Source organism: Rhea americana, unplaced genomic scaffold (genome assembly GCF_003343005.1).
Source record: "Rhea americana isolate MKP2758 unplaced genomic scaffold, rheAme1 scaffold_12, whole genome shotgun sequence".
In the NCBI taxonomy this organism is placed as follows: Eukaryota; Metazoa; Chordata; class Aves; order Rheiformes; family Rheidae; genus Rhea; species Rhea americana.
Window position 1 is genome coordinate 8,773,756 of NW_028185261.1, and position 24,379 is coordinate 8,798,134.

The 24,379-nt window shown below is 37.0% G+C and overlaps 1 protein-coding gene across 1 annotated transcript in view; it reads left to right on the forward strand.

Annotated features, from left to right (window-relative positions):
• The window catches only part of LRP2 (LDL receptor related protein 2), a 126,751-nt gene that overhangs the window by 96,059 nt on the left and 6,313 nt on the right, over positions 1-24,379 (forward strand). The window contains exons 55-74 of the mRNA XM_085323482.1: positions 915-1,111; positions 2,726-2,971; positions 3,960-4,088; positions 5,053-5,172; positions 5,655-5,771; positions 6,007-6,123; positions 6,757-6,894; positions 7,690-7,812; positions 8,693-8,821; positions 10,790-10,921; positions 11,923-12,054; positions 14,330-14,473; positions 15,306-15,471; positions 17,633-17,761; positions 18,609-18,829; positions 19,280-19,456; positions 20,160-20,279; positions 22,699-22,789; positions 23,753-23,820; positions 23,981-24,101. Of these exons, the coding sequence (XP_085179608.1) occupies positions 915-1,111; positions 2,726-2,971; positions 3,960-4,088; positions 5,053-5,172; positions 5,655-5,771; positions 6,007-6,123; positions 6,757-6,894; positions 7,690-7,812; positions 8,693-8,821; positions 10,790-10,921; positions 11,923-12,054; positions 14,330-14,473; positions 15,306-15,471; positions 17,633-17,761; positions 18,609-18,829; positions 19,280-19,456; positions 20,160-20,279; positions 22,699-22,789; positions 23,753-23,820; positions 23,981-24,101 (2,817 nt within the window). The remainder of the gene's footprint in view (positions 1-914; positions 1,112-2,725; positions 2,972-3,959; positions 4,089-5,052; positions 5,173-5,654; positions 5,772-6,006; positions 6,124-6,756; positions 6,895-7,689; positions 7,813-8,692; positions 8,822-10,789; positions 10,922-11,922; positions 12,055-14,329; positions 14,474-15,305; positions 15,472-17,632; positions 17,762-18,608; positions 18,830-19,279; positions 19,457-20,159; positions 20,280-22,698; positions 22,790-23,752; positions 23,821-23,980; positions 24,102-24,379) is intronic.

Sequence of the window (24,379 nt, forward strand, 5' to 3'; positions counted from 1 at the left end):
AGATATATTCTACAGTTTAGGCTTTTCAAAAGGGTGTGAAAGTAGGGTTTTCTCCTGGTGTCCCTGTATCCTGTGATGTGCAGGCAAAGACAAAGCCAGGACTAGAGAGATTTAAAATTTTTGGCAAAGTATTTCTAGACTGCTTGTTTAAATGGAATGTTTTTCCTTTTGTTCCTGTTATATGACATTGCTAATGTAATGAAGTTTGGGTTGTTAGCTCTTGAAACCATTTTTTCTGAATTCACAAAACTAGAACCTTCTCTTACTTTTGTACATCTCTTGCAACATACTGGTTTTTGTCTTTAGCTGTTAGTCTTTAGCTGTTAAAATGTATGTTTTCTCCCAGGAAAGCCAGTTATCTAATGTGGGGGTACATTTCTGACCCTGTTCTTCGAGATGACTGCGGTGGGAGGAGCGGAGTGGTAGCCTAGGAGCTGCTGTGCTGATACTGTATCACTTAGAGACATATGAGGCAGATGGGATTAATGGGTGGCGTTTTCAAGCAATGTTACAGTGGTACCCCTAGTAGAACTGTCATGCTAAAGTTCAGATGAATCATGAAAATGTTATGTGGTTAAAAATCCATTTGAAGATTGACATAAAAAGCATGAGTGACAGTTGCCATGAATATACTTTAACATTCAGTCCTTCTGTGTTAATTTGCTTTGAACTTCCTTCTAGAGGGTCACCAGCATCATCTGTTTCTGGTGACAGTCTTCTGGCATATTTTGTTAACGTACGATTTATGAAGCAGTAGATATATCATCTCGTCTTGAGAAGACTCAAGATGTCTTGGAAGTTAAATGTTTTGGGAGATAACACTGAGAAAAGACTATATTTTATGCTGTAAAAGGATGGCTGCGTATCTGTAGAGACTCTTCCTCATTAAAGAAAACATTATTTTATCTTTGTAGGTGTATTCCTATCTGGTGGAAATGTGATGGACAGAGGGATTGTCGAGATGGCTCTGATGAGTCTCCTACCTGTCCACACCGATACTGTCCTGTTGGTCAGTTCCAATGTAATGATGGGAACTGCACAAGTCCACATTTCCTGTGCAATACCCTGCTGGATTGCCATGACAGATCAGATGAAGATCCTGTACTTTGCGGTATGTTACCAGTAATAGTCTAAAGCACATTTGGTCTGTACAAAACCTGTAAACAGTATATAACTTCAGAATCTTTATCCCCCTTTTACAAATGAAAAGGGGAGTTAGAAAGATGCAAGGCCTAGTTTTCTATTGCCTTACACCTATTAGTGAGTCACCTCTGTGCAAAATCAGGGTAAAGGAGAGCAAAAATACTCTTGAATGCAAATACAAATCTTTTCTATACGTTTGAATCAGATTTGCACTGATAAATTACAAGCTAAGGTATAAAATACCAGAAATAGGACCAGCTTTGTTTTATCCAGAGTAAAGCCATGCTGAATATGAGGAACCTAAAACTTCCTAATGCCCAGATGAGCTCATCAGACTTGTTAATTTTCTCCATATTCAAGAGTGTTGCATGATGGGAAAAAATTATTTGACATTCTGCATTGCACATAATTCAAAGTATAGAGGAAGGTCGTTTTGGAGTTCTATATGTCACAGTAGCTTTTTAGATATGTATATATCTAAATATAGTCTAATCATGCTTTTGAAATAATGTGTTATTTCCTTAAAAACCTGTCTTTTTTTTCASAAACTTATGTTTAATTTAAAAAGCACAGCCTTATTCCTCTTCTTGTAAATAATATAGTTCTTCCACTTACAAGCCTAGTAATATATAGGAAAAACAAAACAGTGTGGTCATGTAATTGATAGTTTCATTACTTTCTATTAGCAAMGTGTTTCTGACAAAATCATAAATAAATGAATTGTCAGTTCTACCAGAGTTTGAAATAGCTAAGTTCTTAAATGTGGCACAGGGGAATATTAAATAAGTAGAAATGTGGCAGCTGCATAATATGTTACTGATTTTAATGCATCAGGTAGACTAAAATTCAATTCAGGTTTATATCATTCCTTCTGCTAATCATCTCGTGCATAGAAAAGAATCCCAAAATCTAGAAAATGTATGAAAATTGTATCATATTGTCTCCTCTTGAACAGTTTGGCAGTGTGTATGAAAAGTAGTGTCCAGTGAGACACAGTAAGTCTGGAGGCCAAGAACAGGGTGGACTCTCATTTTCATAGGCCTTCAGAGCTCCCCTAGTTTGACAGCACTGCTAACATTAGCATATAGTGCACTGCTTTGCCCTTTGGAGGTAAAGGCTGTACATTAGAATGGTCCTCCACCAAGTTCTCTGACCTGTACACCAGAAATAGCTTAGAGGAACAGGTTCATCAGGRAATGTATGTCTAAAATTGTAGCATGGCCCAAACCCACAGTGTCAATTAGTTCTTGTTTTAAGTGACTGGGCACCCCTACCTAAAGACCTACTGGGTCTTTGCTTCCCTCTGTTTTAGGAGGAGCTCATGCCTATCAGACTCCCAGGAATGGTAGAGATTTAGGGAGCAGGACTGAAAATGTGTGGGAAATGTGGCCTGCAGTATTAGAAATCTCTATCTTAACTGGGCAAGTAAATACTGATATTTGAGTTTTTCAAGGTCTTTTAATTTTTGGTGCAAGCATTATAAATAATCACACCACATGAAGCATACTCATTTGACATAAAACTGCAGCACCAGCCTATTCCTGTACGTTTCAGCATTCTAACAGGCAGTGTGTTCCTTCAGCTAATCACCAGTGTGAGACCCATCAGTGGCAGTGTGCCAATAAACGATGTATCCCAGAAGCCTGGCAGTGTGATAGAGAGGATGACTGTGGTGACAACTCGGATGAAGACAATACTCACTGTGCCAGTAGAACCTGTCCTCCAGGCCAATTTAAATGTGACAATGGCCGCTGCATCCCACAGTCCTGGAAGTGTGATGTGGATGATGATTGTGGCGATAACTCTGATGAGCCATTCCACGAATGCAGTAAGTACACAGCTGTAGCAAGGTTTAGCTGTAGTAGGTTACCCACATTATAACGCACCAGAAGCAGAGCAAACTGCATTACTTCATTTTCTAGAGATTGGAAATTTCTTGGAAAGGAATATTTTCTGCGAGCTAATTGCTATCATGTAGTAAAGAGTGCTAGAAAGACAGAGAGGCTATATGATAATTCACTGCTATCTTTCTTCTGAAAGGGAAGAGGCTTACAACCTACCGGCCAGATTATTAAAAACTGTCATGGTCCCTGACCATGGACACTGACCTCCTTGAGGCTAGCGGGGTCCTTTACTTGGACTGCAGAAAGATCTGGTGAGAAAGGATATAAGCCTATGTGGAAGCAGTGAATGCCATTTCACTGATTTTTACCTTGCTCCGCTTTGATGTGGAGCAAGGTAAAAATCAGTGAAATGGCATTCACATGTGTCATACTTTTTAGGAAAACAAAGTAAGTTTTGTCTCTTGAAGCTGAAGTTTCTCATAGCAGTAGGAACGTGTTTTAGAAACAAAAGTTTACAAAGAGAACAAATGCAAATGTCTAGTCTTCACTCATCATTGGGACTTTCCTATCTGCTCCAACATGTCTCTTTGAGGTATTGGCCATCTGGAAGAACCTGTGACTTAATTGTCCCATCTGAGTACAAGCTGCCTCCTCCGAGATTCAGATTTGGGGCTTCTATTGTCAAAATTACCAGCACTAAATAATTCAGGGAAAAACACACTGAACACAGTTTGAACTACTCGTGGATTTATAGCATATGCAAAATGCAAGCAGTGTGATTAGGAAAGAATAATAAAACCAGATAAATTTAACAATTTCTCTTTTATAACAAAGTTAGCAGATAACTCTTTTTAGTACAAGTAGTTGACTCTTCAACAGAACAGATTTTTAAAGTCAAAATCATATAGCAAGAAAGGCAGCTTTCTGGCTAAGTTGTACAGCTTCCTTTGACAATTGCCTCTTGTGTTTCAGTGGGCCCTGCCTATCGGTGTGACAACCACACAGAATTCAGCTGTAGAACCAACTACCGTTGCATACCGTTGTGGGCAGTGTGCAATGGGAACGATGACTGTAGAGACAGCAGTGATGAACAAGGCTGTGGTATGTCTAGAGAAGAAGGTCATTTCAACGTAACCTTGGGCCTAAGATATTTCTCCAGGATGTAAACACCTGGTTTTCTGAAAGTCTTCTCAGTAATAATATACCTGGGCATATTTTGTTTCATACAAATTAATTACATTGATAGTTACTTGTCTTCAGAAAAAATATTTGTGGAGCACTTCATTGTGCTGCTCACACATTTATAAGCCCTGAAGATCAGGATTTTATTATTTTGCCTGGTATATCATCAAATAAAACAGGAACTATTTCTACTGAAGTAAACTTTTATTCTAGACAATTAAAACTGTCAGTCTTTACAGTAGCTCAACTTACTTCCTATACTCTTGAGACCATCAACATGGGAAATACGACAATTTTTTCCCAGAACGTTCCATTTGTTTTGAAACTCCTCATTCACTTGCACACACAGCCTAGAGGGCACCAGTTCACTGTATCACAACCAGAGAATACTCCAGAGTAGCACTCTATGAAGGCAGCGTGCCCTGTCACTTTTTTTCCTGCTTGTAGAATTGTAAAAATGCATGTTGTTCTCTGAGTCACCAAAAACATGCTTCTCTACTCAGGAAAGAAATGCTTTTCTTTCCTAGGGCTCTATTTGTAGGCTAATACAATCCACGTGTCGGACTAATTAGTGAGAAGTTACTTTTTGTGGATAGAGAGAGGGTGYGGGTCTATTAGGGCTGCCCTCACTCAGGAATAATTGCATTGCAAGGAGCAGTAATCATTCTTTTACTTTGATAGCACAAGATTTCTTTCTTTGTGTTTCCATCCCAGTTCTATGTAATTATTTCAGTCTTCTATTACTTCACCCGGCTTGTGTCATGAAAATCTCTGTTGAATTCCATTATCCCTTTATCTTCTGTGCATTCCATTTTATCCAAAGACTATGCTAATGTGTACTGCTGTCATTTTTTTTTTTGTTGGCAAATTGTGTATGCTGCAGAGGAGATGACTTGCAATCCTTCTGGAGATTTCCGCTGTGACAATCATCGATGTATCCCACTGCGCTGGAAATGTGATGGAGATGATGACTGTGGAGATGGGTCTGATGAGCACAATTGCAGTGAGTTCTTTCTTGACTCTCATGATATAGTCCAGCTTTTGACGTAACTAGCCCCTTATTTCCTACAAAAACAGGGCAGATTGATAGCCCTTAACTGCAACCATCGTATTGTTTCACTCTGTAGCCTGTATTTTCATAGCTGAACTTGCGCAAAGCCTATTTTCCACTAGGAAGTACCATCTGAATTCTGCTCTGCATGCAAATGTAGGCATATATGGTTCTTTAAGCAATGAGCATGGATTTTTGTATAATTTTGTGATGAAAAAACATCTGCAATGGCATGCCATCTTACACAAAATGTTTAACATCATGTAAAGATTATGCRGGGGTGGTGTTATAATATCATTTAGATAATTTTCATGATTATATCACAGTATCTGCCAGTATTAATTTTGTCTATTTTAATGAGGCATGTTAATGAGGATGTTAAAATTTTTAGCTGAGAAACTTTTCATAAGTGTTTACTTTCATTTTAAATGGAGGTCCTCGGGAATGCACGGAAAGCGAATACCGTTGTGACAATTTGCGTTGCATTCCTTCCCGGTGGATATGTGATCATGATGATGACTGTGAAGACAATTCAGATGAACGTGACTGTGGTGCGTATTGTCTTTGGATGCCACATTGTCACATGTATGCATTTTTGCTTGTAATGTGATAAATTATTCTGCAAAATGATCTCTTACAGGAATTCTCTACCAGAAGTAGAGAATACCACAATTTTAATAGTTGGGATTTTGTAGTCTTTAAGGAAATCGTTCTTTTTGAAAAATAGACATTTCAGCTGGATTTGAATGAGAAGACATTTCAACAGTTACCTCTGAATCTTTTCAGAGCTGAGGACCTGCCACCCAGGTTATTTCCAGTGTGAGAGTGGACACTGTGTTGCAGAGCGGTTCCGATGTGATGGAAATGCAGACTGCCTTGATTTCTCTGATGAAACAACTTGTCGTGAGTTTCATGCTTTGCAGCTGGAGCTCACTGAGCTCGCTTCCAGAACAATTTTTTTWTTATTATTATTATTCTGTTTAAGTGACATGACTCCTCAGAAATACTCAGTCCTGCAACTCAATGATGTCAGTGTTTGTTTACATTTGTTAGGAGAGTCATATTTGTTTTCTTTTTTATCTAGTTAATTTTTTTCACAGTTTTTACAGAATCTGGGTAGATTTTCTACTATACCGACATAATTCCATTTGTAGTGAGATGCCTTAGGTATTTCTTTGGTCATTCAGGTTTGGTTCTGTTATTTTCTTAATTACTGAAATATATTATCAGTAACAACTGCAAAATAAATTTGTAAAATTTATGACAATGTATTTCCCAAAGCCTCTGAGGAGTAACTTCTATTACTTCATTATTCATTCGAACCTGAATTAATTATGTTGCAGCTACCAAGAAGTTCTCAGTCCTTGCAATCTCTTGTCACTGTAAGTCCTTGTAGTGCCTCATATTCAGGCTCCTTCTTAGGAGAAGAGACTATCAAAGGAAAAAATAACAATAGCGTCTGCCTGAATATTTTTCAGAAAAAAAATAGAATTGCCATTCTAAATGAAAATTTCATAATAAATTTATTTTCTTCAGCAACACGATATCCTAATGGCACATACTGTCCACCCATGCTCTTTGAATGTAAAAACCATGTGTGTATCCAGCCATATTGGAAATGTGATGGTGATAATGACTGTGGAGATGACTCTGATGAAGAACTTCACCTTTGCTGTAAGAGGGAATAATTACAGTAAAATGAACAATATTGCATAATACTTGCAATGCATAATACTTACAATAGAGAGAACAAAGAGTAATTTTTAAATACTTTGTTTTCACTGGAGTTTCTCACAGACTTCATTCAGGATAAGTGCTGAGAATTTTGCTTCATGTACCTTTATGTTTGCTTTATGTTTGCTATTATAAGTTTTTCATTGCTTTGCAGATGTTTGTGTATGTATTTATCAAAGTAGGGAGAAACCCAGAAAAGACATAGCACACTGTTCAGTATTTTCAAGCTTGTCTAAAAAAGGACCACTGGTTTACAATTAAAGAGATAATTTAAGATAATTTAGATTTCTTCTTTTTCTTTCTTTTTCTTTTTTTAAGGTGATGAGCTTTTAAAGCTCTCAGCAGTCAGGATATTTTTCTAAACATGGGTGAGGAGTCCTGACTTTAGCTCTAAAAATGTGAGATATTAGAAGTATTAATTATTTAATTTTTGTACATTAAATAACAACTTAATTGGCATAATGGATTTTCCATCATTTTACTGAGGTAATGCAGTTATCCCTGAACTAATGGCCTGGCATACAGTCACAGGGTTTGCATCACATGTAAAGAAATGTGGAGATAATTTTCTTCCTGTGGGCCAGAATGCCCCCACAGTACTTTTTAAAATATAGGAAAAACATTAAAATATAGGAAAAACATAAATAGTACCAGACAAAAGTGATAAAAAGGATGATTTGTGGCTTAATGGCATTAAGTGCTGAAGTATGACTAACTTGATCTCTGTGATTTCAGTGGATGTTGCTTGTGAACCTCCATTCCGCTTCCGATGTGAAAACAATCGCTGTGTATACAGTCATGAGCTGTGCAACCACGAAGATGACTGTGGAGATGGAAGYGATGAGAAAGAGGAACACTGTATGTTTATATAAAAATTGACCATCAAATTCAGTTATCTTGATGTGTTTAATGTTTGATAATACCAAAATCCTAYAGAAATGTAAAAATTAAGCATAAATATATGAAAATTAGAGCTCAGAATGAAATATTTTGAACCATGATTATTGGTACTACATATTTGCAACTCTCAGTGTAAGTAGCAAAAATTAGCAATCATTTGCCTGAAAAGTATGAAGCATGATTTCAAAATTGAATTGTATTTTATTACAAACAGTTCTTAAATTGTGCATACTTATTATTATGAGTTCCACTTAAAATGATGAAGAAAAATAGAGTTTGGTTGTATCATGAAATAAKGATGGAATGGATAACTAGGGCTTTTTAAACAGATAAATATCTATTTCTGAATTCTTGTCAGTGGTATGGTATGAACAATATTGCTATTTTTTTAGGCCCAAGTCGTGCAGAAGGTCTGTTAATATTTTATAGAGTTCTGCCCTCAGATACCTTATCAAGTTCTCACTATGTTGATTTTTGTCTTATCAATTTTAATTATGCTTTTGATTGCTTACTGATACTATTTGCTGGCCTTATTGCCTAATATTTTTTTAAATTTAGGTTGCTAATAGCTCTTAAGTCATTTATTGAAGTCTGGAGTAAATGTATGAAGTATAGAGTTAAAGGATGATAGCTGGTTCGCGCGCTTAAAAGAAAGTTTAAGCAGTACTTAACAAGAAGACTATACCTTCTATTTTTAAAGAAAGATTTCCTGAATCACTGTAATCATCATTTTACCAGTTTGCATTGACTTCCTCATCTGCAATGTGATGTAGTGCTGCTATCTGTTGATACTGTGTAGCTGAAGTTGTGATAGAAGTGTTTCTCTTCTCAACTGTAGGCAGAGAACCAACTCCAAGACCTTGTACAACTGATGAATTCAAGTGCACTAATGGAAATTGCATTCCTTTACATTATGTGTGTGACAATTATGATGACTGTGGAGATCACTTTGATGAAATGGGCTGCAGTAAGTACAAATACCGATAGAGTATTATAGTACTATTGAAATAAGAATTTCTGAAACTGAAAATGGTACCTATGTGCTGTTGAATAGAACACTAAGAAGTATTAATTTTCAATTAGTCTGTGCTAGAATTATCCTGTTAGTCAGGATTGTATCTTTTGTTTGTCGTCTTCAGGGAAAACTTTAAGAAATTCATTTTAGGCTCAGAGTATTTATGCATCACAAAAATGGGTTTGGCCTTGTTTTGAAATGATTTACATTATAGGGACTAGAATACAAAGGCGTTAAATTGTAATTGCCATAGAGTAACCTATGGAATTATTCTGGTGTAGGCTGCACTAGTGTAGGTTGCTCTAGCYCTGTTGAAACCAATTGTATGTTGACAGGCTTCTATTTTTCTGTGTACAAACATGACCACAGAGTTCTGTAAGGACACCCAGTACCTAGACTGAGGGCCCTCTCAGTTCCTCTGTGCATTCACAACTTTTATTAAGCATACATCATAAATTTCCTAGCAGCCATTCAGATACAAAAGCTTTGATCTGAACTTTGAGAGAAGAGAGAGTATATTCTGACTAGAATCTCTGAAAAGAAACCTAACACTTTTTATGTCAATATATATTGATATAAATATAAAAAAGGGTGATAATATGAGCATGTACTTGTAATTTCATGGCTTTAAGTGAAAGTATGCCAAATGATGCACAGGTGATTTACAGTCCAGCATGCTTACAAAGCCCACACAACTCAGAAGCCTATCGTGCAGTCTATTTTGAAGCAGCTGCTTTCTCAGTTTCTCATACCATCCCAATGTCATTAGATAATAGAATATAGTGGAATGACTTGATGAAAATATGATAGTAAAAAGAAGGTTATGAGACAGTGCAAATCAAAGACACCTTCTGGCAKTCAGCTTTCTACCATTTGTGGATAGATGTGAATGCAGATGCAATGATAACATTCAGGTCCTTTCCAATATCAGATACCTGGGTTATGGAGAAAAGAGACACTCTGTATGTGTGTTTGTGTACAGAGAACTTATACTTCTACATATCTGTAAAACTGAGGTGTTTAAACTTAATTTAACTAGCACTGGGATTTAGGTGTATGAAGCAGATAATCAGCCTAATGTAAACATTTTGCCATACATCTGTATCTTTTTTCATGCTCTGTCAACAAACAAACATTTTTAATCATTTCTACTTACTAATAGGAGATCTGAGTTTCAGTGCTCCATACATGAATAGAATGTGTCAGATTCAGTATAATCCTGTGTGTACTTTGAGAATAGTATAATTTTCATTATCTATTAYATATTATGATGCATTACCCCTGACTTTACTTTTCTGTTATATGCATGTTTTAAAAAAGCAGTGAATTCTGTGCGATAACTCTTATTGGCTTTAGTAGGCTTTAGATTAGGTGCTGCATGGACAAGCTGTCATCTTTAATTTCTAGTTATAAATAACGTGGAGTCTGTATTATGTGTGATAGCAATCGAGAATGTTTTCTGTTTAGGTGATAAGAAGGACTGGTAGTTTGAGAAAGAGGTAGGTTGGTATGGGCAAAAATGAGATAATGGCTTCTCAAATCTCTTAAAAGAGTTGCTGCAGTTGCTTCATATTGGTGGTAATGTTGAATGCCATTTCTCTTAAGGAGGGTGAGCTTGAATGTTTATGGCCCTTATCCTGACCATGCTCACTTCTGCAGATGAAACCAGTCTTAGCTGAGAGCTCTCTTGATCAGCAGTTACCACCCTCTTTCAGTTAGTTATGCCTTTGACAAAGAAAAACCATTCACATTAGTTGAAAGTTTCACTTAGAAGAAAAGGAAACTAACTTTATCCTTGAAAGTAGTTTTCAAATAGACAACAATGATCAAAGTTCTGTACTCTTTCTCATTTTGTTTTTTGGTTATAACTGTCTAATTTACTTTTTCTTTTTTTTTCTTTTTTTTTTTTTTTTTTCCCAGATCCTGGTACAGAACGAACTTGTGCAGAAAATATTTGTGAGCATAATTGTACCGACTTGAATGAAGGAGGCTTTATCTGTTCCTGTAGGCCAGGGTACAAGGCCAGTGAACTTAACCGAAACTCCTGTGATGGTATTTTCAACCTTCTAAACATCTTCTCACTGATAAGTGTTCAGTGACCTGTCACTTCATCATTTTAATGTAACTACTCATTCTTACATTAAAACAGGATTTTTATATATTCACCAGATGTTTTCTGACATGTTATGCTGCTGAATAATGTTTTCAAACATGTAGGCCTCATTCACCAAAGAACTGGCTCCCAAGTTCAGACCTGTTTTAGGCTTTTGGTGGCTGTAGGTAGACATTGTTGCGCTCTCATTGTTGCATGTCCTTTGCAACCTGAAGGATAGAAATTTGCCTGATTTTTTTCTTATTCAAAGAAAACTTACTGAAGTTTATACTCTCGTTTAGTTCTGTTTCAGAACAGAATTCCATAAAAGTTTGTTGTGCCAAGTTTTAACCTTGAATATATGCAGGTAAAGTACGGTGAGACATTTATCCAARGGTCAGTGTTGGTGGTCATGGAGTACAGTATCTTCATAAGTGTCATTTCAGTATATTTTGATGAGAGCGTTTACCACTTCTGGGAGCAGGTCTGTTGCTCCCAGCTCTTGTGGATGGTTTGAGTAGTTTTATTAACTATGTTTCTAGGCCATTCTTCACTTTCTTTCCATCTGGAATAGTGATTTTCTTTGTTTCTGAGGGAATAGGTACCTTTGCTTCAACATTTCAAGATGGGTTTTCTCTTATCTCCTTGTACTCATACATCATATTTTTTCTTTMTTTGGTGATTTAACCCAAAAATACATGATCAAAATTATGTCTCTGAAAAGTGATCTGATAAACAGGAGCTATGCAGTTAATAGTAATCTGTCGTTAAGACTTATGTCAAACAATAGATGAATGATGAGGAGTTTCATTATGAAAGTGATGCTGATTTTAAAGGCCATTTACTAGATTATTGATCCTTTAATTGTGTTAGGAAGAGAGAAACCTACCATTTCATGTAGCAAAGGTGACTCGCATGTGGAAAAATAAACTCTAGGTATCTTTTCTCCACTTATGTGTAGATATCAATGAATGTGAGGTCTTTGGAACATGCTCCCAGAACTGCAAGAATTCCAAAGGAAGCTATGAATGTTTCTGTGCAGAGGGCTTCAGGTCTGTGGGTGATCAACAAGGGAAACAGTGTGCAGCCAATGGTATGTTAACTTGACAACAAGATTAATTGCTACCTGTAAAGAGCAAGTGGAGTATAGCAACTTAATGAATATAATCCTCTTTTTATAACAGAGGATAATGGGAAGAAAAGTCTTTATTCTGTTGCGTAAGATTATCTTTGTATTCTGCCTATTCCATAATCAGGAATCGAAGTGCTCCATCTCTGCTTCAAGTTGCAAGCCTTAGAAGTAATACCTTGAAAGGGGTTTGGGTGCCTGCCTTCCTCTCCCCTGAAATTTTCTGCAGACAAAAGACTGCTTATCTCATGGTTGTCAGCAGAAGGAAATTAATGCTGCCTGTTAGCCGTGGTTCCTGAGGTTTTAGATTTTGTCTCCAAAGTAATGCGTCCGAAGAAACTTGCATTAAACTGGTAAAAATTAAAGGCACTTTGATGACAGATTGCCATTCATTGTTCATGGAACGAAGTACACAAGCAGAAGGACTTGGCCCATGCTTAGCTTCAATCATTAGGTTTTCATCATATTCAGTGCAGTGACTACAGTATGTGACTGTCATTGAATAAATAAAGAGTTGGTTCAGAAGGCGGTAATAATAAAGAGCTGAAGAAAATAAGGGAAAAAAATTACAGTTCAGCAGTATTATATAAAAATTGAGACAATCCTGTTTATGGAAAAGTACTTACACTTAAACAGCTTTAAGAGGTAGATGATAGCAGCATAGTATATCTAGTCAAGTAGTAGAATGTTCAGAATAGGGTGCCTACAACCAGAACTGTGTACTGCAGGAGTTTTAAAAGCTAAAAAATATTTGGGATTTGAGAAATGTTATGAGGAAAACAGGTCTCTGGGTTTCCAATCCAGAKGTCTAATTCAGCAAATAAATACTGCTGATCATGAGATTAAAAATACAAAAGCACATTTGCATCTGATTTCTGCCTGGCTGACTTTGTGCCCTGTCAGAAATCTAGTTCTTTATAACACCTCTTCACAAGCTTAATTCTGGAAGCACCTAAATACCTAAGGTTTTCAAGATTAAGTGGTAGAAGACAACAAGATTGTAGCCGRTAGTATCATAAAATTCATTGTGTCCAGAGTTCTGGTTCTGTGTACAGCCAGACCTGTGTCACTCTTCGCAGTACAAGCTCACAGCACTTATAACTGAGTGGTTCCTTTGCCTGTGTCTGCTGCACACCTGATCTGTAGGTGTTTCCAGAACACACATGGAATTTCAGGTCCCATAAAACATTATGGAGAAGAGGTATGYGTGTTTTTTCCCTATAGCCAATACCTGGATTCAGTTCTTTTCTCTATAGGTATGTAATTAACAGCCCATCCCCCACGAGAGTGTCCTAACAACCAATATATATGCTGTTGCACTAGGAATACTGCCAGTTTATCCACTGAGTTGTATGTTTTTCAGAGAAGAAAGTCACTTGTCTTATCCATTAGTTGTTCATGGCTTTGTGGGAAGGGTATCTGTGTTCATGTGGATACTTCATAGGAAGTTAAGGATTATTAGCTAGAAAAGGGACTGGTGAATGAGATTTTTTCTTTCCCCAAGTGAATGCCTTAATCACTGGGTCATTTGTCATTGGCTCAGTGAAGATTCGATTAATGTAGGAGGACTTGTTTTCTGAAGGAAGGCCTAGGATCCAGGTCCTTGACTCTCAGTTGGACTCTTCCCTTTACAAAAGGGCTATAGGATTAAATTTTCTTACCAGCACAGTAGGCCAGGTGGGACTGATACCCTCTACAATTAGGTTATTAGAGCACTAAAGGTAACTCAAAATTAACCTGTGGCCAGGCAGGAGAGCATTCATCTGAACATGGAGGCATGTGGATTTAAAACCTTTCAGGTAAAAGAGCTGAGACAGCTCCAAGCTCAAGTAACTGACAATTTATTCATTGTTGCCAAAATTGTTCCCCATATTGTGTTCTGCACAGTGGGAAGCAACTTTGAGTTGCATAATATATAGCTGCATTCTATTTCCAAGTTGTGAGGTATCAAGATGCCAATAACCTTTTGAGAAATTATTCCTTAGTGATTACTGCTGTGCATGGTCCTTGGTGAAGAAGATAATACTATGCTCAGTGTTAAGCATTTCCAGAGTTTTTCACCAATTTTGCAAATCCATGAATTTCTAATAGCTCTGAAACTATAGAATTGGCTCTCTTTCCCTTCTACCTCTTATTCAAACAGAGCCCGTGAAACCCCGGGTTAGTTTTGACTGTAAATGACTTTCCATTTTTTAAAAATGAGTTAAACACAATAGCAAACTTTGCGATCRTCTTTCAGGTAATCCTCCGTTGTTACTGCTACCAGATAATGTGAGGATTCGAAGATATAATATCTCATCAGCACAGTACTCTGACTATATTGATAACCAGGAGCGCATCCAAGCTATAGATTATGACTGGGACCCTGAAGGCATAGGCCTGAGTGAGTATACATGGTGCATAAATACTGAATCATGCAATGGTTRGTTTAAAAGGACTCATTTCTACCAGATATGTTTTTAATTTACAATAGAAATCAAAATCAAGCTAGATTAACTGGCCAGATCTTGGTTGAATGTGCCCATCCCTTCTACTCATTCCTTCACAACAATGTGATTCCTTTTAATATTTTTAATGTTAAATTTAGTGTAGCTAGTTTTTATTCTGTTTTCTCTTTTATTTTGCTGTGATTTCAGCTGTGGAGTTATGGCTCTCTGAGATTAAGCRACAGTAGAGGGTTGCTACAATGAGCCCTTTTCTTCTCTCCTACCTCTGCCAGTCCCCAAACCTGGTTCAAATCTTAGAAGAACTAATCCTTATACTAAACAGGAATAGCCAGTTATAAGTAGATACTGATATTATCTTATATTACTGCCTCTTAATTAGCTTTCCAGCCTTTGTATTTTTCACAGGGCCACTGTGCTGGGCCACACTTGCTCCTCAGTCATGACAGTCTAAACCAGTCACAAGATCCTGTATTAAAAAAAGAACAAAAAAACCCAACAAGACCCTCTACTCTTTAAAAATGTGGTACACACATTTTTGTCAATGTGATTGTAGRTGTGTATCTTACCCATAGTATTCATGGCTTAAGAATTAGATAGCTTCAGAATTTGAGCATTCATATGATGTAATTTAACTGAATAGACAACTCTGCGTTTTTATGGATAGAAAGAATGTATCTAGTATCTTGAGATAAGAACCTCAAAAATTAGAATTTTCCAAAAATCTGGAATAACTAGACTTTAAAAAATATCTATATGCTTTTTTGGAAGGTATTGTGTACTTCAGCATTCTGGGACAGGGCTCTGAGTTTGGATCCATCAAACGTGCCTACCTGCCCACATTTGACAGCAATAGAAACAATCCTACGAAGGAAGTTGACTTGAATCTCAGATACATAGTTAATCCTGATGGGTTAGCTGTTGATTGGGTTGGAAGGTAAGTGCATTGAAAGGCTAGAAAAATACTGTACATTGAATGTGTCAGGCRTCTGACCAGACAGTGCAAAATCCACTTTTTCTTTCCTTGTGAACTGTCTGAGTCAGAAAAATGTAGTAAGATACTTCAGTTTGCCCAGATAGCAGCTAACTAGATCAAATGTGTGTTGATGACTGCATCACGTATTCTCTGAGGAAACCTGCACTACTACGCAACTAGCAGATTTGTGCACCATTCATGTGATAGTACACTAGCCTTCATGCTAGATGGATACTCCTCCTAGAACTCAGGTAAGCATCAGGAAAGGAGCTTCCTCTGCGGTGGAAAAGATRCCTTCCCAATGCATAACTGAATTTATTTTTTATCTTTTCTTACCAGCCTTTTGCTATGTAAACTGTTCTCAAAACAGAAGCAGCTCAGAAATCTGATGAATCAATGTATTTACTCAAGAAATAACATTGCTGTAATTGTATATGAAAGAGTGTTTCCTCCTAACCCTTCCTATTGCCATGACTCTTTTTAGGCTAAAACATAGACATTTTTTACTTAATCCTGAAAATCATGAGGTCACTTTGAGATGTAACAGTTAAAGGATGTGGTGGACAGACATAGCTGTAGTTTATTTTGTTTAATACCAAATTAACTAACCAGAGGCTTAGTTTTTATAGATAGAAACTATGAAATGTACTCAGAATTCTGTTTGAAGCTGGATAGACTGTGGTTGTAGGGATGAGTCAATCTTTTGAAGGCTGTTGCTTTCATTTATTTGTTTATTTATTTATTTATTTTTAATCCTGGTGATATAGTCAATAAGGTGAAAAAGGGTGTGAAGATCATAGTAAAGCAAGATTTTTCTGATAAAATGAAAACCAAAAGGAGGAATTTAGCCATTTGTGTCCCCCTTACCAAGTGGTTATCAATTAACATGACTAATACTGTTTATAGTTCATGTCCTTGCTCAGTGTGTGGCCAGGAGATCTACAGGATTTGAACTGTGACTAAGTAGCACTTGGGTATAAATTGCATTTATGGTAACAAAGATTTTTTTCTAATGCTTCAATGGGCTATTGGATGAGTAGACAAAAGTTGAAAAAGATTTGTGTTTCCAAGTTGAGGCCTGATCTATAGCCTTTATTATCTATTTATGCTCTTTGTGGTGGATTATGAAATAGCTAGGGAGTTGCTCACGGAGTATGTCATCTAGAGCAGAATGAAGCCAGACTCACTGGAGAAAGGGGAGAATTTTATCTTTGCTTCCAACAGTTTTTTAATAGAGGAGAGAGATGTATTAAAGCCTGGACTAATCTGCAGCCCTCAGATTATTTTTCTGTTTGCTTTGTGAACTGCAGGCCACCCAGAAATCCAAATGATCTCAGGCCATGGCTAAATTTCTTTTCACAAATGCGTATGATCATGCAAGAATAGAGGGTATATCAGCATCTTGGTGAGGTTAGCATCTCCTGCACTGCAGACGTAGTGCTATACTGGTTCTGGAATAATGCTGAGAGTTTTTTTAAAAAAAGCATATTTAAATGTGCACATTTTATAAAAGCTATTCATTATCTAAGATGAAAAACTAATACAGGCTTGATGGTAAAAATAAGCTAAATCCAAGGAAGACTGGACTGAGTGCCATATTTGTAAGGACTAAAAACATCTGCATCTAATGTAATGACTATTTATTCATTAACGTACCTATCAGAAGGCAAAAGTCTGGAGAAGAGCTATAGCCTAACAAACTGTATGCACTCAAGAGTTGCCACATGAATTCCATGGTAATTAAATTTTTGAATGTGACTTTTTTCTCCTGGAAAACTGAATCTATAAAGGTGCTTATTAGCCATCTCTAGTGCTTAAAGGTAACAATGAAAGTTCTCAGTAGCACTTTAATCAAGATGATTTGACAAGGAACTGGACAGAAACTTTGGCAGAGGTGAAAGCTAGTGAGCTTTTGAATTACATTTCCTGAACTTACTTACATTTAGGAGTTGGATGTTTCAATTTAAAATGCTCAGATGTAATGAATGTAGTTTCTTTATATTATTTGCAGTTACCTTGCTGCAGTGGTTTTGATGTAGCTTGTCGTCTTAAAATTTTTTTTATTCCTCTCCCAGGTATCAGATAATTACTTTTGAAATATTTTGTGTTTTTTGTACTTCAGGCATCTTTATTGGACTGATGCAGGGACTAATCGCATAGAAGTGGCAAAGTTAGATGGACGGTACAGAAAATGGCTTATCTTTTCTCTACTGGATCAACCAGCAGCTATTGCTGTCAATCCAAAGCTTGGGCAAGTATTACAGGACTTTCCAGAATTGTTTTCAGTATTATTTAGTGCCAGCCTCTCCCCCCCGCCACACACGCACAACTGTAGACTTTCTGGAATGACTAAGGCAGTGACTTCCTGATAAAATTTATGGAAATTTCCAGTATCATCAATGAGAAATTTGTCTTTTCACTAATGTTAGGAAATTTGTGTACTGGGAATTTTATTTATTTATATAGGTATTTTGGGGTTAGATCTCAGATAGGTGCTTGTGACACCAGGGAAGCCAAATAAAGATGTCCTTTTTTATAATGCTCTACCCACCACATTTCTATATTACTACTGAAATAGGGAATTTGGTGGGAATCTCTCTTTACCAGCTCCCAGAAATAAAGACAACCTCCTTGGGTGGAAAGTGATGTAAATGCTTTGGCACATTCAGTAGATGCGTTTGCTATATCTTGCATTAGATGATCGATCACAACATATTAGATATGTAATTCTCTCAGCTGGAGTACACCATGTAGATCCCCTTAAGTCTTTAATGCAGCTCCTTAACTCTGCAWATTTATAGTGACTGATGAATGCTCAAAGTGTTCACAGTCAATTTTTTTTCACCCTGAGAAATTGCCATTGAAATTACTCTCTCCAAAATCATGACAAAAAAAAAAAAAACTTTGTTATTTATGTTGTATTCTTGAAACATGCTTATTCAGTGAACTCTCTGCAAGTTCCTTGATCTCACTTTCAAACCAGAAGCTTCTGAACAGCTTTTTGCTTCACGACTGACCCATTCAATGAAACTCCAGAACATGATTCTGGTGACCAAATTCCAAGCCATGTTAAATTCTGTTTTTTTTTTTTTTTCCAGGTTCATGTATTGGACTGACTGGGGAAGGCAGCCAAAGATTGAATGTGCCTGGATGGATGGACAGCAAAGACAAACTCTGGTCTCTGAAGACCTTGGCTGGCCAACAGGTCTTTCTATTGATTATTTGAACAATGACAGGATCTACTGGAGTGATTCTAAAGAAAATGTTATTGAATCAATGAAACCTGATGGAACAGATAGAACCACAGTGTTACATGGAGGTAAGAATTACTATCTAGTTAATGTAATAATAACCAAGATGTATGCTAATAAGCACTCAGTCTTCACAGCTGGAGCCTGATTTGTAAGACTTCAGCTTGCATTAAGGCAGCTTTTTAAAGAACAAGCCTCGGTAGTGTTTTCTGCTTCTTTATATTGAGGTAACTGGCACACCGGGTGCAGAGCTCATATTGCGTTGGAACTAGATTCACTGAGGGTAACTTATGACCAATTGGGAATGATGTGGCAAGTTGGACTCTTGCTCTTTTTGTGTATATTATTAAGCAATTTGCAGGTACAGTCACATGAAGTGGTCAGTTGTGTATACTGTATATACTGCTACAGATGTCTTAAAATGAACCTATTAGATGAGATACTCGGCTGATGAAGAATCTCTTACTCTGTTAAGAGATTTGCTTGCTGATAGTCTACTGTTTGTTTCCTTTGAGAAGTCGGCAGTCCATACAACCTTGATGTCTTTGAAGGCCACTTATATTGGATAGCTAAAGAACGGGGAGAAGTCTGGAAGAAAGATAAATTTGGAAGTGGAGAAAAAGTAAAAGTGCTGACTGTAAATCCCTGGCTCACTCAAGTGCGCATCTATCACCAACACAGATACAATCAGTCAGGTAGGTAATCAGCATCCTACATGAACCACTCCTTCCTATCTGATCGACATTGGTAATGATGTCTTCAAAGAGCTTAGTAGTCTGGTAATAAGTGTTTCAGCATATGATGATATGTTTTTCTGAAAGTATAAAAATGGAATAGACTGGCAAGTATTTTTCTGCATACCCAAAACTAATTCAAAAGTGAAGTACTACACATCTCTATTTACAGTCTTTTAGTACTGAGTTATGGCTAAGTGGCACAATGGGAATCTGTACTGGTAACATACAAAGTACTGACCATTTAATACTGCCTCTGAGGAAACTGTTTCAGCTATCATATGTCAGCAGTAAGCGTAGTGGGATGTCCAGAGGAACACAAACTGCTCCAGCATACTCCTTGTTAGAGGAGTTATAGCTTTGGGAGTCAGAAAGCTCTGTGATGCTCAGGTACTGGGAATGTTCTGTTTCTTCACCTCCTTGTGTTCCTCTGGCTCCCAACAGCCATGATCTCTCCCTTAGGAAGAATATAAGAAAAGGCAGACAAAAATAATATAAATACACCAGCAGGTAATCAGTTGCTTTGAAAATGGATCTAGATTTGTTTAGATTTTTTTGATACATGATATGGATGAGGTGTATTACTGACTGTGAAATCCTCCTGCTGTATCTTAGGATTGTGCTGCGTTGTTTCTTCAGCTGCCTTTATCACATTTTATTTCAGTGCCTAATCCTTGTAAAGATGTCTGCAGCCATCTCTGCCTGCTGAGACCAGGGGGGTACACCTGCGCTTGTCCTCAAGGGACTCGATTTGTAGAAGGCAGCAGCACAGTGTGTGATGCAGGTAAAATAATTTGTCAGGCAGGAAATGAAAGCATGGCAGCTTTCCTATAGGAATGCAAATGCTTTACTGGATTAGAAATATGGTGGTATGAGCTGCCTGATATAGTTGAGGTTTGTAGGTTAGGAGAGCTGGCTTTTATTCTCAGCTGTCATTGATTTATGGTTACCTAGTGCACCTCATATAATGTCTTTATTTCTCATTTTTAAAATGGATTTAGAGATACTAGTCCTACCAATCCAGACCCAGCTGTGAAATTGATCAAGGTTTCTATTTTTTTACTTTTTAAGTTCCAAAAATTACATTTTTATTTTCCAAATGTACTCATTTCAGAACTATGGAATTTCTGACAAATTGTGGTTTAACAAAATGTGACYTGTATTTACAATTATGTACAAGGTACTGTGCAATCAATATAACAGAATACAGTATAAACCTGCAAAAAGCTTAAATAACTCACAGGGTGAACAAGGAACTTCTACAAAATTAATAACTTCCAGATAAGCTTACATTAGAAATTCTTTAAAGCAATTTAGTACTTGATTATTGCATTGCAGCAGAGCCCCCATAGTGCTTCCAGTAGCTCCAAGAAAATAGTTGCTCAGCTTCACCTGTAAGGAAAGAGTATACTACTGCAGGATTTTTATTAGTCTGCACCCTCAGCTTACTGTGATGTAGGTGGTAGCCAGATGTCCTTGTACTTGTCCTTGCAATGTACCTTAAATAAATTAACCCTTATGGCATTATGTCTGGCATCTTTTCTGTGCTTAATTTTCTCTGAATTCTCCTCCTCTTTTTCCATCAAATGATACAATTTCATAATTTTCCGCACAGCTTTACATCTGACTTATATATTCTTGATAATTGGTGATGCTTGCTCTTACTGCCACAAGGTGTAAGCTGCAGAAAGAGGAACTACTAATATGATGTAATAGGCAATAGAAGTGTGCAATACACTTAACTTAAGATCAGTCGCACTGATTGCACTTACTATTTGCTGTTTATTGCTCTGAGGAAACTACATTTGTTGTTATTCATTGATACTGATCTACATAAGCTGTCCAGAAATTAAGGAAAGCAATTTATTTTGAGAGAATGGAAGAGATAGGAAATAGTACATATAATACTGTCTCAATTTTTCCTCTATTTTTGAACTTCCTTTTTGAACTTTATTTTAAGCGTTTTTTTTTTAATTCCTTAATTCTTTGTTAACCAGTGGAATATGGCTACCGTAACTGCTATGCTGACCAAACATAGTTTTCAATATGCATTTGCTTACTTCATTTTGCCATTTCCCCATATTCTAGCCAATAGGAAACAGGCTCTAAGACCCCCAGGTCTCCATTTTTGGGACCTCATTTAATTGAAAGGAGTTTTACCTATAAGTAATGTTATAAAAACAGACTTACTCTGCTTCTGGCTGATTTGAGAAAAAAAAAAAAAGGATTATAACAAGATTATTCTGATCTAACTTGTCGGTGTGAGAGAGACTACCAATATGCATTCTTAATTTATAGCCTGTAATAACGTCGAAGATCCAGAGCTTTTCTTATGTAAACCACACTTTTTTGGATGTCAAATTCTGAGCTTTTACCAAAGGCAATTTATGTTCAAGATATTTCATTTGTTTTTCATTAGCTTCAGCATTAGGATAACATCAGAACCTTTGTAGCTATGCATTTGGGCCAGCTCAAGCAGAGTGGCCACATGGGTGGCCTCAAAACTCTTGGAGTGCAGTGAGGCACCAGCATGATTATGAACAGGCTTCAGTACTACTTGTTGTTTACCAGTCAGTCAGCCTATGCTCTGTACTGACAGAAAACTCTGAAAACTTTGGAGTTTTCTGTCATTCTTGCTGTCAGGATGTCTGAGAGTTTAGATGCACATTTTCATCCACTGATTTTCTTCGTGAATAAATCACAGCTTGTTGGCKCTCTCTAAATAACTTCTAGCTTGCTGGATAGAAGGGTTTGGGCCAGACAAGGTAAAGTGTTGCTGCATTTTGAATGGAGAGCTCTGAAGAAGGAAGGAGATGGGTGATGGACTTTATAGGCAAAAGAAGATGATGATGATGAAAAAATAGACCTTTATAGTTGCCTCTGCATACTTTTACTGAATAACTCATTATTTTGCAAGAACAAGTTTTACTAGGATTAAAATAAGTTATTTTGACAGAAAAATAAATATAATGGCAATATACATATATGCTATTAAAAGCAAATCTGCTGCCTGTAATTTTGTATATGCAAATTTTGCACAGATGAACAAAATACTCTATGGTAGTGTTCTGCTGAAGATGGCTTAATAACGCATATACTATTATTAATATTAATATAATATATTTTATATGTACATATACATGTATATGTATGCATATTAATAACACGTACAATAACGCATATATGGTTTTCAATTTTTGCAGCCATTGAATCCTCTCCGACAATGCCACCAGCATGCAGGTGCATGTATGGAGGAACGTGTTACATAGATGAGAGTGGTCTTCCAAAATGCAAGTAAGTCAGTATGTTGATGTAGTCAAAGTTCTGGGTCAGGTTGTGCTAATTTAGTTTCACAAAAGAAATCAACTCTTTAAAAAGTATTGGAAATGCTTCAAAAGATGTTATACCTTTTGCGATAGCAYCTGCCCTATGAGGAAYGGCTGCGAGAGCTGGGCCTCTTCAGCCTGGGGAAGAGAAGACTGARGGGGGATCTKATCAAYGTGTACAAGTACCTGAAGGGAGGGTGTCAAGGGGACGGGGCCAAACTCTTTTCAGTTGTCCCGTGTGACAGGACAAGAGGCAATGGGCAGAAATTGAAGCACAGGAGGTTCCRCCTGAACGTGAGGGGGAATTTCTTCACTGTGAGAGTGACAGAGCACTGGAACAGGTTGCCCAGAGAGGTTGTGGAGTCTCCTTCTCTGGAGATATTCAAGGCCCGCCTGGATGCAACCCTGTCTACGATGCCCTAGGTGACCCTGCTGAGCAGGGAGGTTGGAGCAGATGATCTCCAGAGGTCCCTTCCAACCTTACTGATTCTATGATTCAATGAAAGAAAAGAACATATAAGAATAAAATATCAGCAAATAAGCAATGTAACATGCTTCAGTTTGAAGAAAAACAGAAAGGCAAGCCTCTGTGAAGTTTCTGGTAAAAGCTATACCATAAAATTAAAGCAATGGAGAAGTAATGYTCAATAAATGTAGCTTGGAACGGCCAGTAGGTGCCACTAATGCTCCACTGAAACAGAATCTTTTGACCTAAGTGACTTTAGTTTTCTAACTCAGCACTTTTTATTATCCGCTTTTAATTCTAAGCAGATAGCAGATATATTATTTTTACAGTCAGTGAAACATGTAATTCCTAAGCAGAGAGTTAAATTTTATGTCATGTGGGTAAACATTATGGAATATAATAATAAAGCTGGGATCCCAGATTTAATAAAAAACAATCAGTCAGCTATCCTACTTATATTTACAGGTGTTTTTATGGCTACACTGGGRATTATTGTGAAATAGGATTGTCAAAAGGAGTGCCTCCTGGAACAAGTAAGCTTCAAACATATATTACCATTGATATCTTGAACTAAGGCATGTGTAATACCACAATGTGGTACTTGTTCAGGGTCAAACCTCCAATTTTCTGGGCTCTTTTTTACACTCAACTATGCTTGCTTTAATTTTTTGCTTATTCTTCTGTCTTTGATAGCAGCAGTAGCAGTGTTGCTGACAGTCATACTAATCATAATAATTGGAGTGTTAGCAGTTGGAGGCTTTTTTAACTACAGACGAACAGGCTCCATTTTACCTGCTTTTCCGAAACTACCAAGGTATGTTTCAGGCGCTGTCATAGCTGTAATGTCTGTATGCTAAGTATTTGTGTTTGTGCCTAAATATTTCTGAAAATCCAGTTTGTTTACCACRTGCCAGTTCTGTTGGAATGTACGAGGTGCAGTGTTGCAGCAATTCTAGAGGATTTTTGATTCCATGCAATATCATAGCGCATCATATCTTGTAACAAACAACTATTGTCAAACTGTTCTACATCTCAAATTAACTTGTAAATAATTAACCATATAGAAGACTGTTTACCTGACTGATTTGGATC